The 26,455-nt window shown below is 41.5% G+C and overlaps 1 protein-coding gene across 3 annotated transcripts; it reads left to right on the top strand.

The window, feature by feature from the left end:
* Positions 1 to 1,508: 1,508 nt before the first annotated feature.
* On the top strand, positions 1,509 to 25,918 carry ypel1 (yippee-like 1). 3 transcript variants are annotated; one of them, XM_072664672.1, is made up of 5 exons: positions 1,509 to 2,207; positions 7,674 to 7,877; positions 19,422 to 19,465; positions 21,263 to 21,371; positions 24,957 to 25,918. In XM_072664672.1, exons 1-5 carry the CDS (start codon positions 2,154 to 2,156, stop codon positions 25,044 to 25,046), a joined length of 501 nt encoding a protein of 166 aa, XP_072520773.1. In that variant the 5' UTR covers positions 1,509 to 2,153; the 3' UTR covers positions 25,047 to 25,918. The 3 variants fall into 3 exon arrangements, with proteins under 3 accessions (XP_072520773.1, XP_072520772.1, XP_072520774.1); XM_072664671.1 differs by having other exon boundaries at positions 7,590 to 7,877; XM_072664673.1 differs by lacking the exon at positions 1,509 to 2,207 and adding an exon at positions 3,665 to 4,343.
* Positions 25,919 to 26,455: the final 537 nt, after the last annotated feature.

Raw genomic sequence — 26,455 nt, 5'->3', positions numbered from 1 at the left:
ATTAAAAACAAAGGTCATTATAAATAAACCAATAAATGTTTGAAAATCTCAAAAAACATCTATATAAGTTGATGCCTATAATTATAATAACAATAATAATAATAATAATAATAATAAGAAGAAGAAGAAGAATAGTTTAATAAAAACAGATTACATGATAAATGGACCGAATTTTTTGAATATCTATATAACATATCTATATATATCATTATTATTAATAATAATAATAATAATAATAATATCAGTGTGACCTTTAGTAGTTAAAACTCTTAAAACGTGGAGCAGTCACATTAATTGCCTTTTCTATATCTAGATTTATTTTTAGAGGCAATACAATAGGCCGTAGGAGAACAGAAGAATATAGTAGTATGAATAGATCTGTTCTATTTCACACGATATTATATTAAAATGATATGAATCACAGTCGATCTGTCCTTCTGAGGTCATTACTTTATTGTCTCACCAGAGGGCGACAGAGCGACGCGGTGGATATTTCAGCAGCGGTCAGCTCGGCTTGTTTACCTCCACCAAAGAAAACAGAGCAGGCGTTCTCCAACACTAGTATACTGTAGTAATTAAAATGTAATTAAAATAAAAATTAAATAAATAATTGTATTTATTAGCAGGAACCAAAAGGCCCTGCTCTCTATATAAAGGGCTTCATGATACTGCATTTAGTGCAGTGAGGAAATATCAATTACTCGTCAGTGTTTGTGTTCATCAGGCTTGTCTGTGCAGTTCCTCTCTGTACATACACACCACTAGTCTATACACACCACTGTCATTACTGTTAATGTAATTATACCGCACAACACGTGTCCTTTCTAGCTGCATTTGGCCTCACTGTGCTCGCTAACTGGTTCATCCGCCAGCTCTCTCCACACCGGGCAGCACAAGTGAAGCTAAACGATCACTTATAATCCAGGAAACAGGGCTTTTCTTGACTCTTTACGCATCTTACGTCAGGGAGCGTTATCCACTCTGACGTGGGTTTGTTATGATATTACTATGACGTCAGTGAAGTCGTCGTAGAAAGAACAACGACGTCTACATCCGACATGTCCAACAGTGCCGACGCGGTTTTAAAGAGCAGTGAGGCGATGGGCTTCATCCTTATCCAATATGAGGTGTTTTACGACGCGTGAGGAGCGTTGAAATAAGTTACAGCCGAGTTGTTTACCTCTACCACGTGGCTTTGGTGACGCAATGGCTACTGCGCGCTCCCGCGGCGAAGTCGATGGTTGCGCGTATTGTCAGTAATAATAATAATTATGATTATTATTACAATAATATATTTCATCAAATCCATGAATAAACAATTAAAGAAAAAAGAAAAAAGAAAAAAAAAGCAAAGGATTAAAAAATAAATTCGTTCGCCTGGCTCTCGATTGGCTCCTTCGCAGAGCCCCAGCGCCGCTGGTTGGCCGCGGCCGTGCGAGCGCTGTTGCTGATTGGCTGTAACGTAATGAGGTGGGCGTGGCGTCCGCGCTCCCTCGCTAGCATGTCTGGAGCGCTGATGCAGCTGATTATCAAAACAAACGACCTAAAAAACCTCCTGATTCAGTGTGAGGAGGTCTGCTACAGCCAGGATCTTGGGGAATGAATTAAACTGCAACTTCTAACTCAACTTCGCCTGCTTTACATGCTCAGACACGCACAGGTTGTGCATCATTTGGTGTGTTAGTGTTGCTAAATTTATATATACATTTCTTGCACGGTGGCGGCGCTCGGCTCCATTTTGGAGACTACGCAGCTTTCTTCTTAAGGCTTATTTACCGGGCTATTGGAGAGCTAGACCACCTTTTTGCAGCTGTTGATGGAAGTCCCGGCTCGGCGGTGGGCAGTTTTGGGCTTGCTCGTGCAGACTGAATAAGGAGCAAGCTGAATGAAGACGTGAGTGCGCTCGTGCTTGTGAGAGGGGAGACCACATACACCTCCAGCAGCAACATCAGCAGCAACCTGCATCTGGACATCGTCGTAACCACGTCATCATCATCATCATCATTATTATTATTACTATTATTATTATTCCATTGAAAAACTAAAAAAAAAAACATCCGCATAGTCGGTGTTGGAGAGGATTGAGCATGACTAGAAACTGAACAACACATACATCCACGTCGTGACACATGCAGGACCCTCAGAGCTCCTGAATGAGAAGATCCCTGCTGTGGGGGGAAACAATTTCTCCGCCTGCTCCAGTAAAGGTAGAGGCTGTTCATTCAAACGAGTGCATTTCAGCGTTCAGAGCATCATCCACAGCTCCTCACCTTAGTCATACTGCCATAGCTGGAAGAGGCTTTATTGTTATTGTTATTATAATGAGCTATTATAGTGTCTCGAGGAAGGTCATGCATGCTGACGCGTTGAATGTCTCTCAGATAACATCGTAAAAACGTCACCCAGCAGCACTGGGTGTTGCACTACCCCTAGTTTGCATCGTGTTGTCTGTCTAAACATTGAGCTGCTGATAATGTGGTTTATGGTCAAGGTGGCGAGAGAAAGTGTGTTATGAAAGGGGGGGATGCAGAATGAAAACATATGACATCATCAGGACGGTGGTGGTGGCGACGAGACGAGCCTCCTTATTAAGAAAAAAGAGGAAAGAGAGTAAAAACATCATTTTTCTTTTCTTAAATCCTTAGATTATTCAGTGCAGCCATCTCTGTCTGCCAGCAGCATTGAGACACTAAAAATAGTCTTTATTATTATTATTATTATTATTATTATGCACATATATCCCAATGCACATAAAACACATTGTTATTCTGTTATTCACCACGAATTATACACCAGCGCACCCAAACCACAGACACAGTGGCATTGACATTAACAGTGCACTGCATGGAAGTTGCATTAGCTTGCCAGAACAGGTCGTAAGCAACTTGAGCAAAAAGATGGTTAAAAAAATTGAAAACACAATATTAGACAAGGTGGATTTTCATGGCTGTAATGTATTTTAGGCCGTCTCCTCACTTATTATTTATTAGGTGTAGCGGATGCTCTCTGACGCATAGAGATGAGGGGCTGTTTTTCTTTGCACAGTCCTGCATGCTGTTTATACCTCTCCTTCTCTGTCACACACACACACAAAGAGAGAGAGAGAGAGATAAAGACAGAGAGACACTTACACACACACACACACACACACACACACAAAGAGAGAGAGAGAGAGAGAGAGAGAGAGAGACACTTACACACACACACACACATACACACAAAGAGAGAGAGAGAGAGATAAAGACAGAGAGACACTTACACACACACACACACACACACACACACAAAGAGAGATATAGATGTGTAGGACTTTTAACATTACCTGTTTTTTATTGTGAGTCCATTTGTGGCAGTTTAAGAGTCTTTTTGTGTGTAAGACTGATTGAGATTTGTCAAATACACAGTCATACATGGTACATCTAGCAGTGAAGTGCTTTGATAAAGTAAAATATGCTGATAGAAATAGCCTATATATATTTATATATATTTCTTATTTATTTATTTATTTATATTTTATTTCTATAGTCTATCTGCATATTTTACTTGACTTTACTTGACTTTATCTTCTTATATTATTATTATTATTATTATATATGATGTTATTTTATATATATATATATATATATATATATATATATTTATTTATAAAGGGGGGGAGGAAGTGTATACGTGTGTGTGTGTGTATATTGAGGAAGTAAACAGCTGGGGTGCAATGTAGATTAACAGGTTAATACTATTAGCAAGTTAGCAAGTGTATTTTTCCATGTGCATGTTCCTTAATTCGTGGCTGTGTTATTAATAACGATGTATTTGCTACAACACTGCAGTATAAACGCTAATAAAAATATTATTTATTATTATTTAATAATATTATTATTTAATAATAATAAAATGTGCTTGCTAAACTACGTTAAACGCACTTTTTAGACACTGTATCAAAATCCCATCTTCGATTAAACAGCAAAACTCTGATCACTGTATTTCCCTTATATTTATTTACACATCCGGGCTCTTCTGTGCCGTTGGTCCCGCCTCGCCAGCGTCTGATTGGAGCGCCGACGTGTCAAACAAGCCAGGGCCCCGCCCACCGTGTGACGGTGACAGAAAAAGCCAGGCTGAGCACAAACACAAAGAGAGCAACAAAGAGCGCAGAAATGTTCAGGATAGCTGACACACATGCCTGTCAGACAGTGGCCATCGGTTCAGGGCTCACCGTCTCATCTGAGAGAGGACAATAAAGAGAGCTGCGAGCGGCTGCTGTGATTAAACTGCTCCTCAGCTGAACACTGGAACAAAAACTCCATGTCAGAGCTCCACACTGAGGGGAAGATCCAGTTCAGGTGGTGAGTTACAAATAAGGGGCTTTATTCGTGCTTATGGCACTGATTCTGATTAAAATGACTCATGCAGTTGGTTGTTTATGTCCATTTCCTTACCATGGAAGCAGTGGCAAGTCTCTGCTTGTCTGTCTATAGGGGCAGAAGAAACGGGAAGCTGCTTCCACGCGTTAAAAACATGCAAAAAAGTATAGCAAATTTTAAATAACAGTCCCAAAATAAGGGCCAAACCGCTGTCGTCGAGCTGTCTGCACTAACCGAAGCTCAAACCTGCTCTTTATTCTCCTTCCTTTTCCATGAAGAGCACCACGTTGCTGCTGGAGCTCTTTGTTTTGCATCCATGTGGCTGCAATCCCCTTTGTGTGCTGAGAGAAAAGACTCACGCGCACCACGACGACTTTGCAGCTCCTGCATCTCTATTGTTCCTGTGTGCACCCCATTACCTTTAGTATGCACGTGCCTGACATGGGTTGTCATGCAATGGACGTAAATTAATGCATGTATGAATAATGTATATCAGGCGAATAAAGCTTTGCCAGGCTGGACAGGCAAGTTTGCATTGAAGGACATGCAACCAAAACAGTGCTGTAGAGCTGAGTTTCCACTATTTTTGTGCTCTGTCTTATTTCTGGCCTTCCACTGCATGATTTTATTTATTTATTTATTTATTTATTTTTCTTCCTTCTTTTTTAATACTTGGCCCTAATCCGACCATGTTAATCACCAGGCTTGCTGAGATTAGCCTCATCCTTAGAGCAGTTCTGGCTCTTGGAGAGTCCTGCTTTTGTTCTTAAGCGATAACTCGAGAAAACCTAATTAAGACCAAGCAAGTTTTAGTGAGACCACCAATGTCATGAGTGCTGTAAAAGGCAGTGAGTTGTGAAGTGCTAAGGTGTCTTAACACTCTCTGCAAAACAGAGGAAAGCAAAAATACTTGAGGATCATGCTGGTATCTGTTATTGTGTCCTGGGCTTGTAGCTTGTTCTGATGATGGCCTACTGCACTGTAAAATGAGCCACTGTTTAATACTAGTACTTTACAGTGAGCCCATTAATGCCAGTAGCAGTTTTTTTATATTTACAATATTTTCTTTGGTCCATTTATTCTCTAAAGTCCGCCAACACTTTTAAAATCAATCATAATCAGGCATATGGCTTAAAGGTAAGTCACTGAATCCCTTGTTATCTACTCTTTTGGTCACAATGTGCTTCTCATCCAGTAGAAAATTGGGTTTGACTGTGAATAAAAGTAGCACTGTTGCGTATAATCAATAAAACTCAAATGTTAATGTTGGATGTTAATCAAAACACCCCAAATCTGACCACTTTACGCCACTTAGAACCCATTCTGTTTCATTTTCCCATATAACACCTACTGTACATATTGAAAGTGAATGGGTTATCCCAATCAAAACCTGCAAACCCTATGTATTGTCCGAAATGTAGTACTTAAAGTGCCATAAATCAATCAAACGTCCAGGTTTTCGAAGCCCAGCGAGCCTTTTCTCGCTCTGAGACGCATGACGCACGCTGGTGGACGCACTCTGTAGCGCGCGCTTCTCTTCTTCACACTAGTCAGACTTCCTGTTCTGCTGCGGAAGTGGCTTTGTTTTTGTTTTCAGCCTTTCTGGGCCTTTCATTAGTGCACTGCAGTCACTTTCCTGCTAACCCCCCCCCCCCCCCCCCTTATCGTCTATGCCAGGACGAGAGACTTTCCCTCAGCTGTGAATGGATCTGCTCAAACCGTATTGTCGTTAGCATTTCTGGAATTTTAGCTCACCGGGTTGACCGCTATTGTATCAATAACAGTCAAAGCATGAGTGTTTCTCCAGTACAAACAACTTAAGAGGAAGCTGCCATACTGTTCTTAAAGGACATGGCCTACAGAGGGTGCAGGGAAAGACGACTGTAGGCAGAGAGATGATGATGATGATGATGATGATGATAAACCATGGCCTTTGGTTTGCAGAAACCTACAGAGAGCTCCGCGTGCCATGACGCCTCTTATCCTCATTGTGCGAGACATGAAAATGGGTTGCTCAGACCAACTAAAACTGAATTTGAGCTCAATTTGAACTCTTATCTAATGCAAGGTACATTGTTTGTCCAGAAGTATTCAGACACTTCTTCTAATTGGTGAATATAGCTCCTTTGCTGACTGGCTTTCAAAATAAAGAACTGCCAGTAGACTGGGCCACTCTGGAGCCACGCATGAGCCTAAGGCCAATGTCAGATGGCAGGTTTGGGCTGGAGGGGTTTAAACTGGAACACGAATGCATGTGGTGAGATTTCTCAGTTAGCCCGATAGCTTAAGCTAAAATTGAGGATTGTCCTGTAAGACTTGCCACATCTGTCTTCCTAATAAGCCAGCCTGACTTAAATTAGCTGTGTTTTGAAATACCCTCCTGTAACCTCAGTGTTGTGTCAGTGGCTAAATGCTGTCAAATCCTCACAGCAGTGTTGTAGCATCTGTTGTAGGAGAGGAAAAGTTTGTAGACACTTCATAGTTCAACATTTCCTTTGAAACCCAGGGTATTTAAATGCTATCTTTTGATATCTGAAGAAATGTTGGATGAGCAGGTGTCCACAAACTTATGGACAAGGAATGTACCTGAGGTGGTCACCACAATATCCAGCAAGGAAAGGTTCGGTAGTGGAGGGACAACATTGGTCTGTCCGCATGTCTATATTGTGGTGTATAGGGCATGTAGGGTCTATCTGTTGGACCACTCAGATGGTCCTCAGCAGTAAAGAGAAGATCTTATCTTGGTCTCTTCAGCTTGCTACCAATTTAGAGTGCCTAAACAAGGGCTTTTAGACGGAGGCTAAAATGTGTGGTACTTGCCAGGGGGGGAAAAACGTTATTCTTCACACTTCATTAGACTTGCACAATGGCTTCATTGGCTCCCAGGGCAATCTAACCTAACCTGTGAGAGCAGGAGATGATTAGCCTTTTTTCCTTCTTTTGGCTTTCTGTTCTTGGCACAGTTGCTGCTCCATAACTAGGATCTCTGTCAGTGCATGTTTTTTTTTCATATATATATAAATGCATTTTTATAAACCATACTTTTAATATTTAGACCATCCTTTGACCTCTTGCAAGCCAAAGTTATATGAAGGCCTTTTGAGTGATACCTCTTTCTTCTTCTTCTCCTTCTCCTTCTTCTTCTCCCACGTCCCTTTCTTGTTCTCTTCCTCTTTCTATACCTCTTCCCCCCCTCACACCCCTTCACCCCACCCCAACTCTCTGAAGGTTGTTTTTTCTCCTGTGGTGTTTGTGTGGAGCGTGCCACACACCCACTCCACAACAACGACGGCTTTTGCTTGCATCTTCCAGTGTTTCTTCTGTCAGCAAGTTCAGCAGAGCTGTAACTCATCCAGCGCCAGCGCCGACGAGCCCAGTGAGGAGAATCACGACTGTGAGATGGTGAAGATGACCAAGTCGAAAACCTTCCAGGCCTACCTGCCCAACTGTCACCGCACCTACAGCTGCATCCACTGCCGAGCACACCTGGCCAACCATGATGAGCTCATCTCAAAGGTGAGCAAACTGGTTTGATGGACGCAGACAGGGCAAGTGCTCGAGAACCAGTCAACACATACCTGTATACGTAGTCACTGTCCATAGAATCAGGGGTGCTGTGATTTTTGAACTTCGTTAACCCTTTAAACCCTTAAAACCTGCATGTGGGCCCATATCTCAATTGCTCACCTGTAAACAATACCAGTTAAATATTTGCTTTATAGGAGTTAGAAAATAATTAATAATAGTTAGCTGAAAAATTACATATTATATAAACAAAATATCCACAAGGTTTCAATTAATTAGTTAGTGATTAGCTGCCAGCATGTTAGGCCTAACACTTACTTATTTGCATATTTTGCCTTATATATGCATAATATTTTACTGTATTGTGATCCATTTGATTATGATACACAAATATGCTTTTCCTGAGCGTATTGTGAATATTGTCAGTGCTTGTTGAAGTTATTACATATAACATAGTTTAGTTCTGTTATATTTAATGGAGAGAATTCATTTATTTAGTCTAAATGTCAAAATATCACAATAAATATTGTGTATCATGACAATATCTTTCAATATCATGATATACAGTTGTTATCATATCACCCACCCCAAGTGGGCCCCTTTAAAAAAATCCACTTAGAAGCCTGCAGGGAGACCTGAAAATATTGTGATATTGTTACCATGTCGCCCAGCCCTACATCAGACATATATTAACAAAAAGATGTTTAAATTTGATTGATATTTTAAACCTGTCATTTGTTGATGTGTTTTCTGAACTACTACCTGTACTAGCACATTAGAATTTATAACTCCTATTATTATAAGTTGATTTAGTCCAAAGTCCTACATTAATTACAGCTTTATTAGATGTACATTATTTAGCAACATTAGCTCACAGTGCTGATGCTTTGATAATTTTGCTAAATTATGGGTACATAACTCTTACTATATGAGTACTTCTGTAATCAATAAGAAGTACCTATACAAGTAACACAGGTGATTTGAGTGAACCTGTAAATTGGTAAATAACCTTTATAGTAAGCCTTTAAAGCAGAGGTGGGCAGTGAGGGCTGAAGGCCATTACAGTATGCTGATTTCCCTGCTCTAACAGACCTACTGAACCTAGCAATCAACAGGTAGTTGAATCAGGTATGCATAAACAAGAAAAGCACATGTAGAGCAGGTCTGCTCAATCCTGGTCCTGGAGATCTACCACCCTGAAGATTTCAGATCCAACACAGCTGACTCTAATGTTCCTTCATTATCTGGATCAGGTGTGTTAGATTCAGGTGGAGCTAAATTCTGCAGGGTGGTAGATCTCCAGGACCAGGATTGAGCAGCCCTGGTGTAGAGGAATCCCTCCAAGCCCTTCAGGACCAAAGTTGCCCAACCCTGCTTTAAAGGATTTTACACGCTCATGCTATGGTATTGCTCAAATAACCTTTTGCAGAGCCTTTTAAACGTTTTGTAAGAGTGTATGTACAGGGAATACATAGATTTGTCCATACACTCCCATAAGCATATGTGCATATTCAAATTCCCACCTAATAACACCATGTCTCCATGCTCTCCTGGCACTAAGTAGTGCTAATTCCCGCACAGTGCCCCTTCACAGCCTCTTTAGTAGGTTTTAGGGTTGATTTGCCCCACTGGGTTTTGTTGTTTGTGAGAAACGCACACACACTCACCTAAGCAACCAGTGTTGTCACTGATTAGGAGAGCTCATTAGCGGCGGAGGCACGTGCTGCACTTCCAGACGCCAAAGCCGATAACGCTGCAGTCATAGATGATCCAGCTCCCAATATGCACAGCACCTGTCAGTATCAATCACTCCTACCTGTTGCCCAAACAGTTCCTGTGATTGTTTTTGTTTACCTGCTGACCTTGTTTGCTACAGTGTTTGTTGCTTTTGTGGAAGACGAGCTTTGTCTGGATGAGCCACGGTTGATTTGTTTTCTTGGCCAATGGCAATATGACTTCTGTATGTGTTGATTTGACATTACAAATGTGAAACTGATATGGAAAGTTTGCCTTGACTGAACAGCAGCTTCCTGTTTTGCGGTGAGTTACTTTGAGTCACTGCCATGTAGTAAAGTTAAGATCCAAGAAGCTAGGGTAGCTTGAACCCATGCACTTTAGGAAACATCACTTCATAACTGCTGTACAGGTCATGCGTCTAAAACTGCTGAACGAGCTCGCTCTCAAATCGCACAGGGAATTTTTTCTGGATGGTTTGTGACTCCCAAAAGGAATGTCACTTGACTTGTACCTCCAGAGCCAGTTACTGAAAGTGTCCATTCCTCACTCATATGTTTCAGGCTACGTTTTTCTTGTCAACTATTTTTAAACACAAAACCACACCACTGACTTTCCCATAGCTTGCTGCCAGGCTACGTGACCCACACAAGCACAAGCACACCCTCCCCACCCAAACAAAAACCCTGCTATGAAATCAGCAAATCACATCTCCTATCAGGTTATCAGAGAACAGCAGTGGACGGCCGTAAAGCTAAACAAACAATGCACACGGGCTGTAAGGGGGGTGGGGGGGTTATGCAGCTAGGCTACGCTTTAGCTGTGACAAACACCAACACACTGCACCTTGGTTGTGCTCATCAGCTGGTATTTAACAGTAATAGCTGCATGTTGACCTTCAGGTTATGCAACACAGGCCTGGTTTCAGCATTCTAAAGAAGCTTCCCCTTGCTGCTGCTTCTCCGCTATTCGCGATCCTGTATCAGGCTGAACACATGACTGCATTTGTAGTGTTATAAAAATAAATAACAGTGTGGAGAATTTGTTTTAACCTAAATACTTTGCTGAGTCTTTCCTGAGAAGTCTATTTGTGTGAGGGCATAGACAAGGTGGATACTATTGAGGGAATGCAACCCGTCCAGCGGTTCCTGAATAGCTCCTATGAACTTGTCCATCAATGCAGTTTCATGCCTTTTTTTAATGCTTTTTGGGTTGTTGTAGTATTATTATTATTATTATTATTATTATTATTATGTTGGTTTTTTTTTTTTTTTTAAATAAACCCATTTTCTACCCAATTTGGAAGATCAACAACCCAATCTCCATTCATTCGAACTCCCCTTATCGCTAGCAATGCAGGGTGAAGACTAGCACACATTCAAAGGCAGCCAGCCAGCTCCTCTTTTCATCACTATAGGTAGCCAGAGTCATTTTAGAGCCATGCTATTGCTACTACTAAAATCATAGTAACGCCCAGCCTCTCTCTAAGTGGCTTATTTACTTTATTCTCCTCAAGCAGACTGATGGTCTGAAACCCTCCTGTCATGTTATTGGCTCAGATTTGCTGGTGTGTTGGATAAGAAGCCAAGATGAGGCCAATCAAACGAGGAACGAGGCCATGGTGTTACAAAAGGAGCGTTCAGTCAGCTGGCCTCCAGAGACAGGACGGCCGTGTGTCAAAACGCGCACAGTAATGCTCTTAGCACTTAAAAACTCTCTGTGTGCTCTTTGGGGTGCGCTGCAGGAGGAGGGGTGAGGAGAGTTGCCTTTCTGTTCTTCCTGCTCTTCTCCTCTCTTCTATCTTCTCAGCAGTAGCCAAGGCCTGGCATTACCCATAAGCTGATTATGTCACTTGAGGAAGATGATATTCTAAGGCTTTCACTATCCGTCCGGAGCATGGTAACGGCTCCTGTGTTAGCTCCGTGTTAGCGGTTGAGCCTCATTTAGTTCTGTAGCAGAAAGTCAGAACGGAAATTGATACCGTGAGCGGCTCAGCGGTTACTTGACATTTCGTTGAAGATGCCACCACTGATGGCCCAGTTTTCAGATCCTTCAAAGAACGGAGGGTATTGTTGGCTCTGAAAGCAGGACAAAGAGCACATTTTTTGGCTTTTACTTTGTTCCTGCCGTGTTCTCCTGTTCATCAGCCATGTTGGAGAACTTTCTAGCATCACCATCACCATGCAGCTTACTGCCTAATGCACTCTCAGTGCTCTCCTACCCGTTAGTCTTTCCTGTCTTCTTATCAGTGTTGACCTGAGGTATCACTTTTTGGGCTGTCAGAAGGATGCTGAGATTCAGAGCAGCATTAAAAAGCTGGCCAAAGAAAAGCTCAGCTCACGTGCTTGGCCTTTTGGAGAGGCATCAAACGGACCAGGGTGGTGAAATGTGCGCTCCATTGTGAAAAGGCTAAGCTAAGGGCTCCCTGCAGTAAGTCTTTGACAAACCCAACCTCCTCCCCCCCCCCTCCCAACTACACACATACGCACAAGCGCACTGTCTCCCATATAGCTCATCCATCTGCTTGTCCTGAGATCAGGACAAGAGTTTCATCACTTACAGATCAGGGTCGGGCTACTGTATTACTGGCATGATACTACAGTAGAAGAACTGTGTAGCATGGTAATTATTGATGGAAATACATCTGTAAGTACATCCACTGATACATCCTGTAACATCACTAATGATCACTAATAACTTTTGCACATTTATTATTATTAGTAGTGTTAATAATAATAATAATAATAATAATAATAATAATCTGTATATTTTTATGGTAATTTTGACCGTGCCTTGTTCTGATGTGTCTGCAGTAGTGCATTATATGTCTAATCTAAAGCCATTTATGTTCACCTTATTTACCATTTAATGCATTTTTTAAGTGTACGATTCATAGTTTCATGACCTATGCAGTGGCAAATGATCCAGTACCCAGAATAGTTACATCCCTAGTAATAATTAACTTGCGAGTCTCATGTCTTTTGTACATACACGCTTGCCCGCATGCGCTCATCATCATGCTACAATGAGTCTTGCTTTGAAGGTTGAATTTTGACCTTATTCTGCAGCAGTTATTTGTTTAGGGCTGGCTCGATTTAATCCTGTTACTGGAAAGCTCCTCTCTTCCTTCTGCCTCAGCGCACCCAACAGATTACCCTGCCCTGTTTATCAGATAGATGCTTGCACCTCTTAACTGCACCTGCAATCAGGCTCTGATTGAAAAGGCCTGGAACAAACCCGCCATTGACTGCAGCTTCTCTCAGAACCAGGTGCCTTTGATGGGAACAGTAAATGACCCACTTGTCCTGTTTTAACAACACGGATCTCGAGTTACTCCAGCGGGCAGGCAGGAGCCGGGCGGGAGCGAGACGGGCCCGGGATGAGTCGAGTAGGTCTGTACCCGCCGGCGCAAACCTAAAGACGTACGAGCTCTGCTGAGAATGGACTGATTGTTGGGCTGTAGTGAGAAGGATTCTGGGTGTAGACGCAGAATCCTCATCGCTTTGTTAGATGGCCTGAAATCTCAGATGGGGCCGCTGCTTTTTGATCTTGCATGACTGTTCAGGAGAAAAATGAAGACCACTGAGAGTTGGTGGTCGGTGGTAAATTTTGGAAATTAACCGGACTTATGTTTATCCCTACAAACCTTTTGAGCGGCTTTTCGAGTGTCAGTATGTCGTAAGACATCACAGCGGTGGCACACTTTCGCCAGATTACTGTAATTGAGAACAAGAGTCCTGCAATGCTTCTTTTGGAAAAGTAGGTTTCTTTGTTAGTGGGTCAAAGGAAGGGAATGCTGTCGTGAGCTAATGATTCCCTTTTTAAAGACACGCTTTATTTAACCTAAATGGCTAAAAGGTTATTCTTTCACTTCTCTTGGAAGGAGGATTTTTGCCTGAGGCAAATTACCTTTATATGTACTTCACACACCCCTGAACCAGAAAGTGTTGTCATTCATATGCACCACATGCAGTTTCAGTGATAGTCCGAGAGTCATGCCCTGTGCTCTCGTTTTTATCCCTCCTCAACCTCTTGCTGTTATAGCAACAGTTGGCAGGCGTACACTCTCAAAGCCTGGCTGCCAGAAAAAGCCCTCAGGCCATGTCAAAAGGCTTAGAGGGCCAACATGCATGGCAAAATGTAGATCTTTACAGGCCAAATACACACAAACGTCTGGAATTCTGAGCCAGTTTAACAGCTGGAGCTGAATACAGTCCTGAGTTGTTTTGTGTGGCTGTGCAGGATGCTGCAGGTTCCTGCAACCATAACATACAGGTTCATTGTAAATTCCCATAGCAGATATACCAAGGAAATGTTTGTTGTTGTTTGTTTTTTTTTTCCCTTCTGAGAAAAAACGTGAAGGGCAGTTTAAGAGATAATGTGGCTGTTTTGTGAGAAAGGCATGTTGTATACATTTTGCCTTCGGCTGAAGTTGGATCAAATGAGCTTTGTGGAACTTGACCCATTGGCTTATAGTCATATTGTTTGCCACCTTTTCATTGCTGACCCTGTTTTCTTTTCATGGAACACAATTAAAGGAACTTCAGTGCAGTGCAGTGAAGTAGGCAAAGAAGGTAGAGTTACTCAGGTGACTTGCTTGTTTTCATAATGGACCTTTAGTGAGAACAGACTGTATGTAATGTTATTTACTGCAAAGGAAATTTTTGTTTATTATGTAAAGTTGTTGGACCAGTTTCCACACTCGTGTGTGTGTGTATGTATATATATATATATATATATATATATTATATATATATATATATATATATATATATATATATATATATATATATATATATATATATAATTATTTTTTTATTTTATTTTTTTTTCTCTATATGAATACTTTTGTTTGTTTGTTTTTGTGGAAGACATCACATGCAGATTTGCATATTACCTGAACTGTGTGGCTGTTTTTTTTTTGTTTTTTTTTTTGGATTTATTTTTTGGTGATACCAGCATTGGATCAGTATTTGATGATCCTCGACATTTAGTTTGCCGTTATTTATTAAATGTATTCATTTAGGAAACTTAAATAAATGTCTTGGGCAGAATAGAGAAAGCTATCAATTAGTAGTATCCATTGCCTTCACTAGAAAGCGTTGTGAGTGCTTAGGTGAGAAGTGAGCATTTAGTATTGCTATATGCAGTGAAATACACCCACAAGCCAAAACGTTAGGACCACCTACCACCTGTCTGTCACTGAATTTTGTGCTAATAATAAGCCTCAAATAAGGCTGCACATTAAGTTGATTCAGCATTGCCATCGCAACATGTGCATGCGTAATATTCACATCGCGGGGCGTGCAGTGTTAAATTATATCAAACATGTGTGACCCTTTGCTTTTTGAGCTATTCACATAATGCATAACCGGTACTGTATTTGTGTTAAACGCAGAATAATTAAAGTTGGGCTTTATTATAGGCTTATTTCCTTATTTCACTGTTAAACAACTTCCCTCAAAACACACTGGTCAGTCAGTATAAGATATTTAGTTACTTATTAGCCTTATTTAATATTTTGTTTGGTAACATACTACACTCGGGATCACTATCCATGTCAGTCAAAATACTGATATCGTGACAACCACGCTCAGCAGTATGCGGCAACTCCTAACCTCTGTTTTCTGTTTTGGTTTGACCTAGACTTCCTGAGACAGTCCAAACCTTGTGGGAGCGTTTGTGTTATGTCTTGCCTCTGTGTCTGTGCAGCTTAGCTGTGGCCATGGCTCTTTAGTTATGTTTGTGTTGTGTTGCTTATAAGTTGTTTAGGCTGAAGGAGTGGCCGACTGCATTAGCCTGCACTAAGCCTGCACCCAGGTCGTCTGCAGTGGAAAAAGTAAAGCCGATTCTGCCGTCTGTCTCCGGCTTGCTGACCATGGATGACAGTCGTCTAGCAGAGACGTGCTGGCTCGCTTCCCCACGTACCTGTGGCTAACACCATGTGCAGTAGCTACGATGTGCAGGCCCATATGCAGCAGAATGTTGCCTGTCGTCTTCTTGCTGTGCTGTGAAGAACTGCAACTAGGGCTGTTGTGATTCATCAGTTAAACTCAATTAGTTGGATTCAGTTCAGATTTACCATGACAATGAATCTGCAATGGATAGCTGGCTATTTGTGTAATGCATGTTGTCATTGTCCAGAAAAACATGCTTCTCTAAATTGACATTCCAGGAAACTGGGGGGAAAAATATGAATAACTTTTAATGTAAGTTAATTTAACAATGTTATTTTCTGGTAACCTTTTCTTTGGACCCTTTCTATTAGGCCATTCCACATTACGTACTGGATCAGATGATGTAAAAATGAAAAATGTGAATAAAAATTCAGATATTTATATTTGAGTTACATTATTATAGAATCTCTTACAGGAAGGACGACTAACTGCATTTTTCTAGTTTATCAATAAAAAGATTAACAGTAAATCTGTTAAACTACATGATGTTTATTGATTGTTTACACGTTTTTGAATCAGTTCAAGGCAATGCATGGTCTGTTATTGTTGCAACCCTTTTTATAGATTGTTTTATAGATTTCTCCATTAATTGTACTAATATAATCAGTAGTAAAAACTCTAGCAGTAGCAGCAGCACGTTCACACGTTTGAGTAGGTAAGGGTGAAAGTCTGGATGCCTTGAACCTGCCTCGTTACGTCAGGCTGTCATTTTTCTTGCGAGGACAGAAAATGTAGCTGGGTTACCTGTACATTAAGTTCTGTAAGAGGCACCTGAGGCACTTCTTGTATTTGTTTTGAGCACGCTGTACATCGCTGTGCCTCATGCTCTGTTTTTTTAAGCTTCTGCATTCCCACAATTCTTTGTTATTGAAAGTAGGTTTGCACTAAGGCTGCACAGTAGATCATTTCAGCATAGTCAGAGTGTGTGTGTGGTCATGCAGGTCATGCTACAAAATTCCCACCTCATTTTCCCTGATTTATCAATCTAAAGCAGATTATATCTGCCCAGTGTTGTTTATTTTACTCCAATCTTACACAGAGGACATTATTAACATGATGCAGTGTTGGATCATTGACCTCTGGAGAAATCTGGTGAAAATTCCTGTAGTTAATATCGCAATATATATTGCAGAACAACAAAATATCGCAATGTCAGTTTTTCCCTGATATCATGCAGCACTGGGTATCGATAGTTTAGTTCCCTATTTTAGTACAAACAGTTCAGCTGTCCAGCTTGAAATACTTGAAATACTACGCAAATGCAGTTGTGCATGCTGGTAAGATTTGTATGTGCTGAATCCTAAATGTGAGGAAATTAGTTTTGTATTAATAAAAGTGATTAAATTTGAAGAATTATTGGAAAGTGTTACTGTTACAGTGGTTTATAAACATTTTGACTAAGCTGGTGTATTGCAAATCTAGCTGTTCTCTATGTTGTCAACCTCATAATGAATAAACCAATAGAAATGCTCCAAAATGACATATGACAAATATTTCTACATTGCCCACCATTGAAAGCTAATAAGTTGTTTTTTTTCTTATGTAAAGTTTCTGTTTTGGAGACAGAAGGTTTTTGCGCAGTATGTAGGCTTTGTTTTTCAGATTAGATATTCAGATGTGAACCAAGGGTGTATCTTTTGAGTCAGGCTGTAACAGAAGGCCTGTTTGCCCTTGAAGCAGGCTGGAGGGTGGCTCTTGATGGCGGATACTGTACATGGCACGTAGACAGTGCTGGACAGCACTAGCCTCACTGATCTGTGTTAATGCACTGAGATAGAAACGAAAGCAGGCTAATGCTTTTAAAACCACCAGGTCAGAAAGAGAGAGCGAGAGAGAGGGAGGGAGAGAGAGAGTGAAAGATACGTAGACAGATAGATAAATAGTGAGTGAGTGTCTGAGTGAGAGAGAGAAGCTTAGAACTGACAGTCAGAAAGAGCTTGAGATGCCCAATAGAAAAACAAGCAAGTTAAAAGGAAAGGAAAATTCCAGCATTTTGGAAACTAATCTCTATCTGCTCTTCTCTAACATAGGGCCGATTATCACTGACCATAATCTTGATGTGTTTCTCTGCACTTCGTAAAAGGACAAAAACTGCTGATTTAAATATTTTAGAATAGAGTCCAATGAGAGGGCTTTTTATTGTATTTGTATTACTTATATTACTTATTTATATTTGTATTATTATAAGAGTTTGAGCTTTTGTACAGAAGACTATTTTTTAATGGTTTGTATAAGCGTTATACATTCAATACATACAATAATGTAAAAATAATGTAAAAAAAAAAAAAAAAAAAAAAAGACAGCTGACTTACACTATGGGTGTGTGGGTGTGTGGGTGTGGGTGTGTGTGGGCACTCTATACATTGGAGTTGCACCCATTGCTGGCAAATGTGCAAATTTGCACACAAGGCTTGTCCAGTCCCTATAGAGAAGTACTGCCAATAAAATAGGACTCTCTGGAGCAGATAATCATGAACCTACTGGCACCATTCTTAATGCCAGGCGTGGGCTAGAGGGGTATAAAGCCTTCCAGCATTGAGCTACAGAGCAGTGGAACTGTGGTACTCCATTGTTGGGGATGAGGTGGGGTGGTGATTATCCAACATCCTAACCGCACTAACGCTCTTGTTATTGAATGCAATCAAATCCTCATAGCAATCCTCCAAAATCTAGTAGAAAACATTCTACATTCTGGACAGTAGACAGTTACTCCAACAAAAGCACGGTAAACTTGTCTTTAATACTTGTGATTTTGTAGGAGTAGTACTTTGAGTAGTAGTAGGGTCTCTATGATTGGTTAAATTTGCACAGTGGTAAATGTCTTAACTCAGCCAGTTAGCCAGTATGCACATGGGTTGCCAGATAGCCCAGGTTGGGTTGTTTTCCACCCAGCATTCTTAAGAGAGTACTTAAATGGCTTTCAGTACTTCCCTTCAATGACGCTGTGTGTCCTTGTTTTATGATGAAGGTTAGAAAGGCATGTCCGTTCTTTCACTCTCTGCCCAGAGGGTGTGTGTGTGTGGAGTATAATGCATGGAGTGTTGTAGGAAAAATCACACACACCATGTACGGAGGACTGTAATTGCTTGCTAATATAAAGAGACTCAAACTTCTAGACAAAAGGGCTGTTTCATAGTCTCACACACACACACACACACACACACACACACAGGCAAACGCATTATGAATTGATGAAATGCACATGTTGGCCTTAGCCCAGAGCTTGGCAGTCACGGTTTAGGTGGACTTTGCACGAACACCAATTCCTCAGTCTTTTTCTCTCTTTAGTGTACCCACATATCCAGTGAACTCCAGCTTAATTACTGTTTCTTAGGTAAACCGGCGTCCCTGTAGAGACTGTATTGCCAATAGAATAGGACTCTCTGGGGCAGATAAACATAAACCTATTGGCACCATGCCTAATGCCAGGTGTGTACAGGGGTATAAAGCCCCCAACAGGAATGAACTGTGGAGCAGTGGAACTGTGTTCTCTGGAATGATGATGGTGCTTCATCCAATACTTTTGGGATGTGTTGGAGTTGTGGATGAGGTGGTGGTGGTCAACTCCTCACAGCAATAGTCAAAGTGTAGTAGAATGCCTTCTTCTCTGGACAGTAGAGACAGTTATTCCAACAAAAGCAGGATAACCCTTTTCAAACTTTATTTAGCAGGTGTCCCAATACTTTTTCAGTCCATATAGTGCAAAGTGTGTGTGTGTGTGTGTGTGTGTGTGTGTGTGTGTGTGTGTGTGTGTGTGTGTGTGTGTGTGTGTGTGTGAGAGAGGGAGAATTGAGCATGTCTGATTGTCATTAACTTATGTTTTGTTTCTGTCCTTCTTTTCCAGTCATTCCAAGGCAGCCAGGGACGAGCCTACCTCTTCAATTCAGTGTAAGTATTAACCTGGTCTCCCCCCCCCCGATTCATGTAACACACATGGTGAGCCTGTTGGGGGTTTTTTTGTGTGTCTTTGAGCGCAACGAAAACACACATTGGTAGCTTCTTCATATTCAGGACAGATAAAGGGCTCTAAGGTTTTCAGGTGGTGAAAGAAGTGGCTGCTGTTTGAACCTTTAGCTGTGCAGAGGCACACTGGAGTTCCTGGTTTGACCAGTGAACAGTACGTTCCTCCTGTAAGGGGAGTAGCATCACTACCAGTTTAACTACTGGTAACTACTCCTTTTTTTTGTTAGTGGCATGGTGGGAGTGTTGCCATTTTCCACATACATTTGCTCCCTATGTGTTATTTTATTGATATTGAAGTAGCATGCTAGGCTAATGCTTCAGTAGACTACCTGGGCAAAAGTATTTGGACACATGCTCATTGATTTGTTTCTTCTGATATCAAGGGGATTTAGGAAGAGTTCGTCCTGCTTTTGTTGGAGTAACTGTCTCTACTGTCCAGGGAAAAAGGCTTTCTACTAGATTTTGGAAGGGCACTGCTGTGAGGATTTTGATTGGAAGATTATATTTAGGGATAGTATCTTATCTCCAGCTCAGCTCCAGAGAGTCCTATTCTAGTGGCAGTACTTCTCTACAAGCTGTATGTGTGTATGCATTTGATCATCTGCCAACTTATTCATTAGAAAGAGTGTCCACAAACCTTTGGACACACAGTGCATCATCAGTTAAGGTGTGCGTACTGCTGAGAAAAGGCCTGAAGCCAAACAAGGGCTGTAGGTTTTGTTCTGTTGCCAGTGGATCTAGCTGTAGCACTCTATACTACACTAGTAGGCTGATGCTGGGTTCTGCTGAGTCAGCAGGTTTGGGCCTCGCTCCTGCACAAGCAGCTGACACATTTGGAACCGTGTTTGGGAGTGATATCAGAGGGTAGAGGTGGTGTGTGTTTGTGATCGAGCGCACAAGAATATTTATAATAGTTGTTTAGCTGTGCACACAGTGCAGAACAAATTGGTTGTGGCAGCGTGAAAGTCTATTTTAGACACATATCAGAAGTTCACAGCAGTTAGCAGCCCTGTTGCTTTTTACACGCTGAGGGAACGCTTCACTGTGTTAGTACAGCATCTGTGAACAGAAGTCAATGTGTAAAATAGGCTAGAAGCCATGTGAACTAACAAGAACACATCAGATTTCAGCTTAATTATTTGGTTATTAATCCTAATGCAGGAATCTGTGTGAATTATTTGGATAACCCACAGGGCTCTGTTTTAGGGTTTGTGAAACTGTTGCTAATTGTGGCAGTGATGTCGTTTTGAGAGTGAAGGCCTACACACAGATTTGGGGGGGGGTTAAGTCTGAGATATTTGTTTCGGATATTTTGACAGCGCTCGTCCACATAAAAATCCATTTTTTTGGTCGCTGAAAACGCTAACGTCCCAACTCGTGCATGTTTTTGGATAAATCTCCAATATCTCATTACTCCCTGTATAGTGAACCCTGTTCTAAAGCTAAAGCAGATTTGGACCTGTTAATAACTATAAATACTGTATTTAAAAAAAATGTGATTATACTGAAAATACTGTGGTGTTTTGAGGTCTGTCTTTATGAGGTACTGTCGTCCCATACAGGGCTAGCATGCTCATGCAAACGTTTTCGTCTCTGGACGGAAATATTTTCAAAAATGTAGCATATGGAAATTAATGTTAATCACAAATTAATCCTTTCTCTCATCTGTCTTTCTCTCTCTCTCTCTCTCTCTCTCTCTCTTTTCCTGTCTCTCTCTCTCAGGGTGAATGTGGGCTGTGGTCCAGCCGAGGAGAGGGTTCTCCTCACAGGTTTACATGCTGTGGCAGACATCTACTGTGAAAACTGTAAAACCACTCTGGGCTGGAAATACGTACGTTTCTGCTTTTGTTTTTTTCTGATTTTTGCTTTTTGACAACCAATAACCAAAGACATTCTAGACTGTGTTGCCAACCTTCAGTCAGCGTGGTGATGGATCTGCTCTTAGGACTGTTTTTGAGTATTTAGAAGTCTCCAGTTGAACCCTATTCTAATACAAATATGCACTTTAAGTTAGAGCTTCACAAAGTACTGAAAGTTTAGTTCTCGTGTTGCAAGAATGGCCCATTGTTCAATATCAGAATCTGTAATCAGATAATTATCGTTATTGCTTAAAAAATAAATGTGTAAGCAACGTTAGCTAGTAAATGTGTCCAATAGCACCATCTGCTTGATCAGGAGTTCACACTAGTAGATGTGGCTAACAGTAAAAATGATGATTTACAGAATATGAAATATTTGCCATTGTCACGTCTGTTCCAGACTGAAATGAATGTATTTGGAGAAAAGAAAAAAGCCGTATTGACATCACACTGTTGGGCATAGGAACAAAATGTTTTAGAGAGCAGAAATGTTTACGATTGGTCCGAAAAACTTGTTGTAGCCAATGGTTTAGAATATCCCTTCACCACATCATAATTAATTTGCATAATGTTTAAAAATCTCAGCTCGATTTGTTGCTTGCTGCCCTGTCGTGTCACCTGGCGCTACATTGTGGCTACAAATGTATTCTTGTCGGAAATGAATGGTCGCTCTGTCTCCTGCTGGTGTGAAAGCACAGTAATACTGAGTCAGTCCCCCTTGTGCCACCACAACAGATCTGACCATTTGAGGCACACAAGACTCCACAAGACCTCTGAAGTTGTCCTGTGGTATCTGTCACCTAAACTAACGTTAACAGCAGATCCTTCAAGGCCTGTAAGTTGTGAGGTGGGGCCTCCATGAGCATCAATTATGAGCCTTGGGTGCCCATGACCCTGTCCCGGTCCTTTCTTGGAGCACTTTTGATAGATACTGACCACTGCAAACCAGAAACATCCTTCAACCTGCCTAATGTTTTGGAGATGTTCTGACCCAGTTGTGTAGCTACTACAGTTTTGACTCCTGCTGCTAACACACTGCCTTCAAGAACTGACTGTTTTTATATAACTTCTGTAATGTAGGACACAGGCCATGTCAAATAACAACTCTGAGAATCAGTTCTCACCCCACCTTTTGCCTCCTTAGGGGCAGTTAGCTGGCCTGAACTGGTCTTGGATGTTTGTTCAGTGGTTTTTCACAGTTGACTGTACAATCCAGTCTTAATACGTGTCCAGGAAACCAGGCCTTTTTACAGTAGTAATGTTTGGCATTGAACATTGTGATCCTACACATGGTCCTGAAATCAAGATTTTGGCAACATATGTGACAACTAGTCAAGATATGACCACTAGGGATGCACCAATACCATTCTTTCCATTCTGATACCAGAATTTAAAGTATCTGCCAATACTGATACCAACTCTGACTTAAATACTTGATGAACTCAACTTTTGCTTTCAGAAGTAAAAAAACACAACGTAAATAAAAAGGGCTAAAAGTTCCATTAAAGTTCTGTTTAATGGCAATAACTATTTACGACTGGCTTTTACTGGTTGTTTAAACAAAGTATGCATACAAAAATGTTCTCTGTAAAAATTTAATAAACAAAAATGTAGTGCATCCGTAAGCTTCATGGTATCTGTGCTTTCTAATGCTGATACCGATCTTTACATATAAGCAATTCATTAAAATCAATACTGTGTTTTTAATCAGTACTGTATTGCAAAAATTCAATAAATCGATATTTTCTCACACCCCTAACTGTTAATCAAACTAAAAGCGGTTCTTCTATGGCATTGCTCTTGGGACCGTTAGTAGAACCTATGCTTTGTAGGAGTGTACGGCTGCTTCACTGCTTTATGGTTGTCCTGAGAACTCCTCAGTGTCTTCAGTTGTTACTGATTTGAGTGCTGCAGTGTGAGAAGGTTCGTCTGTGTCTGTGTGTGTGTCTGTGTGTGTGTCTGTGCACTCCTTTATTTATGTCTCCTGCTATCCTGTGTCTGAGCTGGTGTTGTGCTTACGGCTGATAGATTAGATGTGTAGCTTCCAATTTCTCCTGCTGCATGACTGTAGCAGGCAGGCTGAGATTACCCAGCTGTAATTGGATTTAGCTTTTTTTATACACACACAGTAAAATATGTTAACCTGAGCGTGGTGATATTATAAATCTAATGGGTTGGGCTCTTCAGGCCGAGAGGGAGTGAGCTAGAACACCCTTTTCTCAGTCTCCTCTCTCTCTCTAATTAAACAGGAGCACTCCTTAAGAAGTTGCTTAGGACGAGTTTAGTGTTAGAGTTTTAGTCACTTCCCCAAACACACGGTTCTGGAACTGGTTTAACCTGCAGCACTGGTCATCTCAGCCTACAGAGAGATTGTAATTCATATTAAAAGTGCTATAAATGAAATGTAAAGTTTAATAAAATAATAATAATTAAAATTAAAATGGTATACTTAATCTGACATCTAATATTTTAGCATATTTCTGCCAACATTGATGCATAAACACTATAATATGTAGAAATGGGACTAAAGCTACCTGAATCAGCATTACAGAGCAATTTCTAGAAGGTTAGAAGTGCATTTTTGACCATAGTATCATCAGGTATTAAATTCTGGTATAGAGAGTATACGTGATCTCACGAAGGCCACACCCATGAGTGGCAAAAAGACTCACTGACTGACTCATTCAGTGTTCATTGCTGCAATTCACAGAAACCGCTGCAATCCAGATACTGACACGTGTGGGAGCTCTGAAAAGAGATGGGGGAAAACCAAGTCCACCATAGTTGCAAATTTAGCGACATGCTAAGTTCAAGTAAAAATGAAGGCAAGCAAGCCTGGATGAGCCTGTCTACTAAATGAGCCTGAAAACACTTCTAGGACCATTCCCTTGACTCTCAGATATGAGGCTTTATCCTCTAAAAGGGTGTAGTTTAAGCCTGAATGATGGACCACTGTTTCTGTAGTAATTTGGTTGGATTGCTGTCGAGTCCAGCTGTCTTTAACTTGAGCAGATAGTCACCTGTTTTGTTCCCGATTTGGTCGTTTCCCCCAATAAACGCTGCAGCCGTGTTGCAGAATGGTTTGCCACTCAGCCTGACTGAATGGGGGCGTGTCCTGGCCAGCAGGAACGTGGCGTCGGTGCCCGCCCTCTATTGAGCACTTGATATTGAAATAATAATTCTGATATTGTTACAAATAGATGTATGATATATCCTCTACCACCTTCAAGCTTTGATATTAATTCATTAGATTTTAATGACCATTATTGGTTGTTTTTTTTTCCCCTCTTTCTCTTGCTTTTGCTCTTACACTCACTCTTTTTCTTCCTCAATATTTTTGTCTTGCTCTTTCTCTCTCTTGCCCTCACTTATTCTCTCTTATCACGCTCTCAATTCTCATCCTTGCTTTCGTCCTCTTGCTTGCCTCTTTTCTTACCCTCTCTCGTTCTATCACTCTTGCATTCTCTTTCTCACCTGCTCTCGCACTTTCTCTATCTTGCTTGCATGCTTTCTCTTTTCATTCTCTCTCTCTCTCTCTCTCTTTTTCACTTCTACAGGAGCATGCATTTGAGAGCAGTCAGAAATACAAAGAGGGCAAGTTCATCATCGAGCTGGCGCACATGATCAAGGACAACGGCTGGGAGTGACCCCCGCCCACTTCCTCTCTGCTCAGTGACCTTTTGGGCCGCTCTGTAGCGGACTTCAGAGTGACGCCACACAGACAGACACACACACCATTCTACACACACACACACACACACACACACACACACACACACACATCCCACCACCGCCGCCATCACCACCTAAACCACCTCCACCTCCCATTTCCCTGCCTAAACCCCACTCTGCACTCACCACCCACCGCCCAAACGTCCCAACAGCTCATTCTGAAACTCGAATGGGACTAAAAGGAGAGGGGGACAGCGGGGGAACAAACGAGAGGATTCCACTTGTCCGTCTGTGGTCACTGGTCACTGAGGGAGTCTCTCCACTCTCCTGAGGATGTTCTCCGACTCTGACTGACTGGCTGGTTTCTGGCCCTTTCGCTGTGTTTGGACCTTTGTGTGTGTCATCGCCCCCTCGTGAGCTATTGATGGTTTCAGGAAGATGCCCTCCACACAGAATCTCTTCACTCCTTCATTTACCCCATAACCCCCCCCTCCCACACACAACCTCTCTCTTTGCGAATGAGCAGGGAACAACAAGGTGTGTGTGTGTGTGTGTTTGTGTGTGTGTGTGAGAGAGAGAGAGAGCGCGTGTGTTTGTACCGTTTCCTTTTATGCAGGAATTTCGAGTCCTTCCTGACGGACTGATGATGACTATGATCATGATGATGGTGGTGATGATGATGATGATGTTACTGGTTAGCATTCTTCTCCCTCTCAGAGACAGGTCTTCACTGAGCATGCTTTTTCCTTCCTCGTCGGGATGACAACAGGAGGCTGATACGATTGATGTTTTGAATCAGACTTATCTGGGTTGGGGTGCTATCGGAGGGGGCGGGGCTATGTAGCAGTATCGTGGATACTATTGAATACTGTTGGACAGGGGAGGGCTTCTTGGAGGGGAAGGGGGAGGGGAAAGTAGGCGGAGTTTCAGCATTGCAGTGGCATTTTTGTATTTATGATATATCCCTGTATCTTTATCTATCGTATTTGAGATTTTACTCTTATTTTTTTTCTCCATGGTCTTTTTGTTTGTTTGTTTTTGTTTAGTTCTTCTCTTCCTCCAATGACTTCACTGTGCAATTTGAATTTGTGTGACCCTCCGGTACAGTAGAGTTTGACCCCCCCCCCCTCGTGCAGGAGCTGTCCTGTCTTTAGCTGTAATCTGGTGCTTTAGGCAAGATCATATGAAAACGTGTAGCTTTTAGTGTTGAGGTGGCATTTGTGGCAGGTTCCATTTTTGCATCAGTACTATAAGTGAAAGAAATACGTTTGTGTTTTTGTTTGTTTGTTTGTTTGTTTTTAAATGCTGTCTGAACGCACTGGACAGCAGGGGAAAACTTTAACTAGTGTCGGTGTACCACACACAACAACCCAGCGCCCCCCAC

This window comes from Salminus brasiliensis, chromosome 20, assembly GCF_030463535.1.
Source record: "Salminus brasiliensis chromosome 20, fSalBra1.hap2, whole genome shotgun sequence".
In the NCBI taxonomy this organism is placed as follows: domain Eukaryota; kingdom Metazoa; phylum Chordata; class Actinopteri; order Characiformes; family Bryconidae; genus Salminus; species Salminus brasiliensis.
This window is presented reverse-complemented; position numbering and strand designations above follow the sequence as displayed.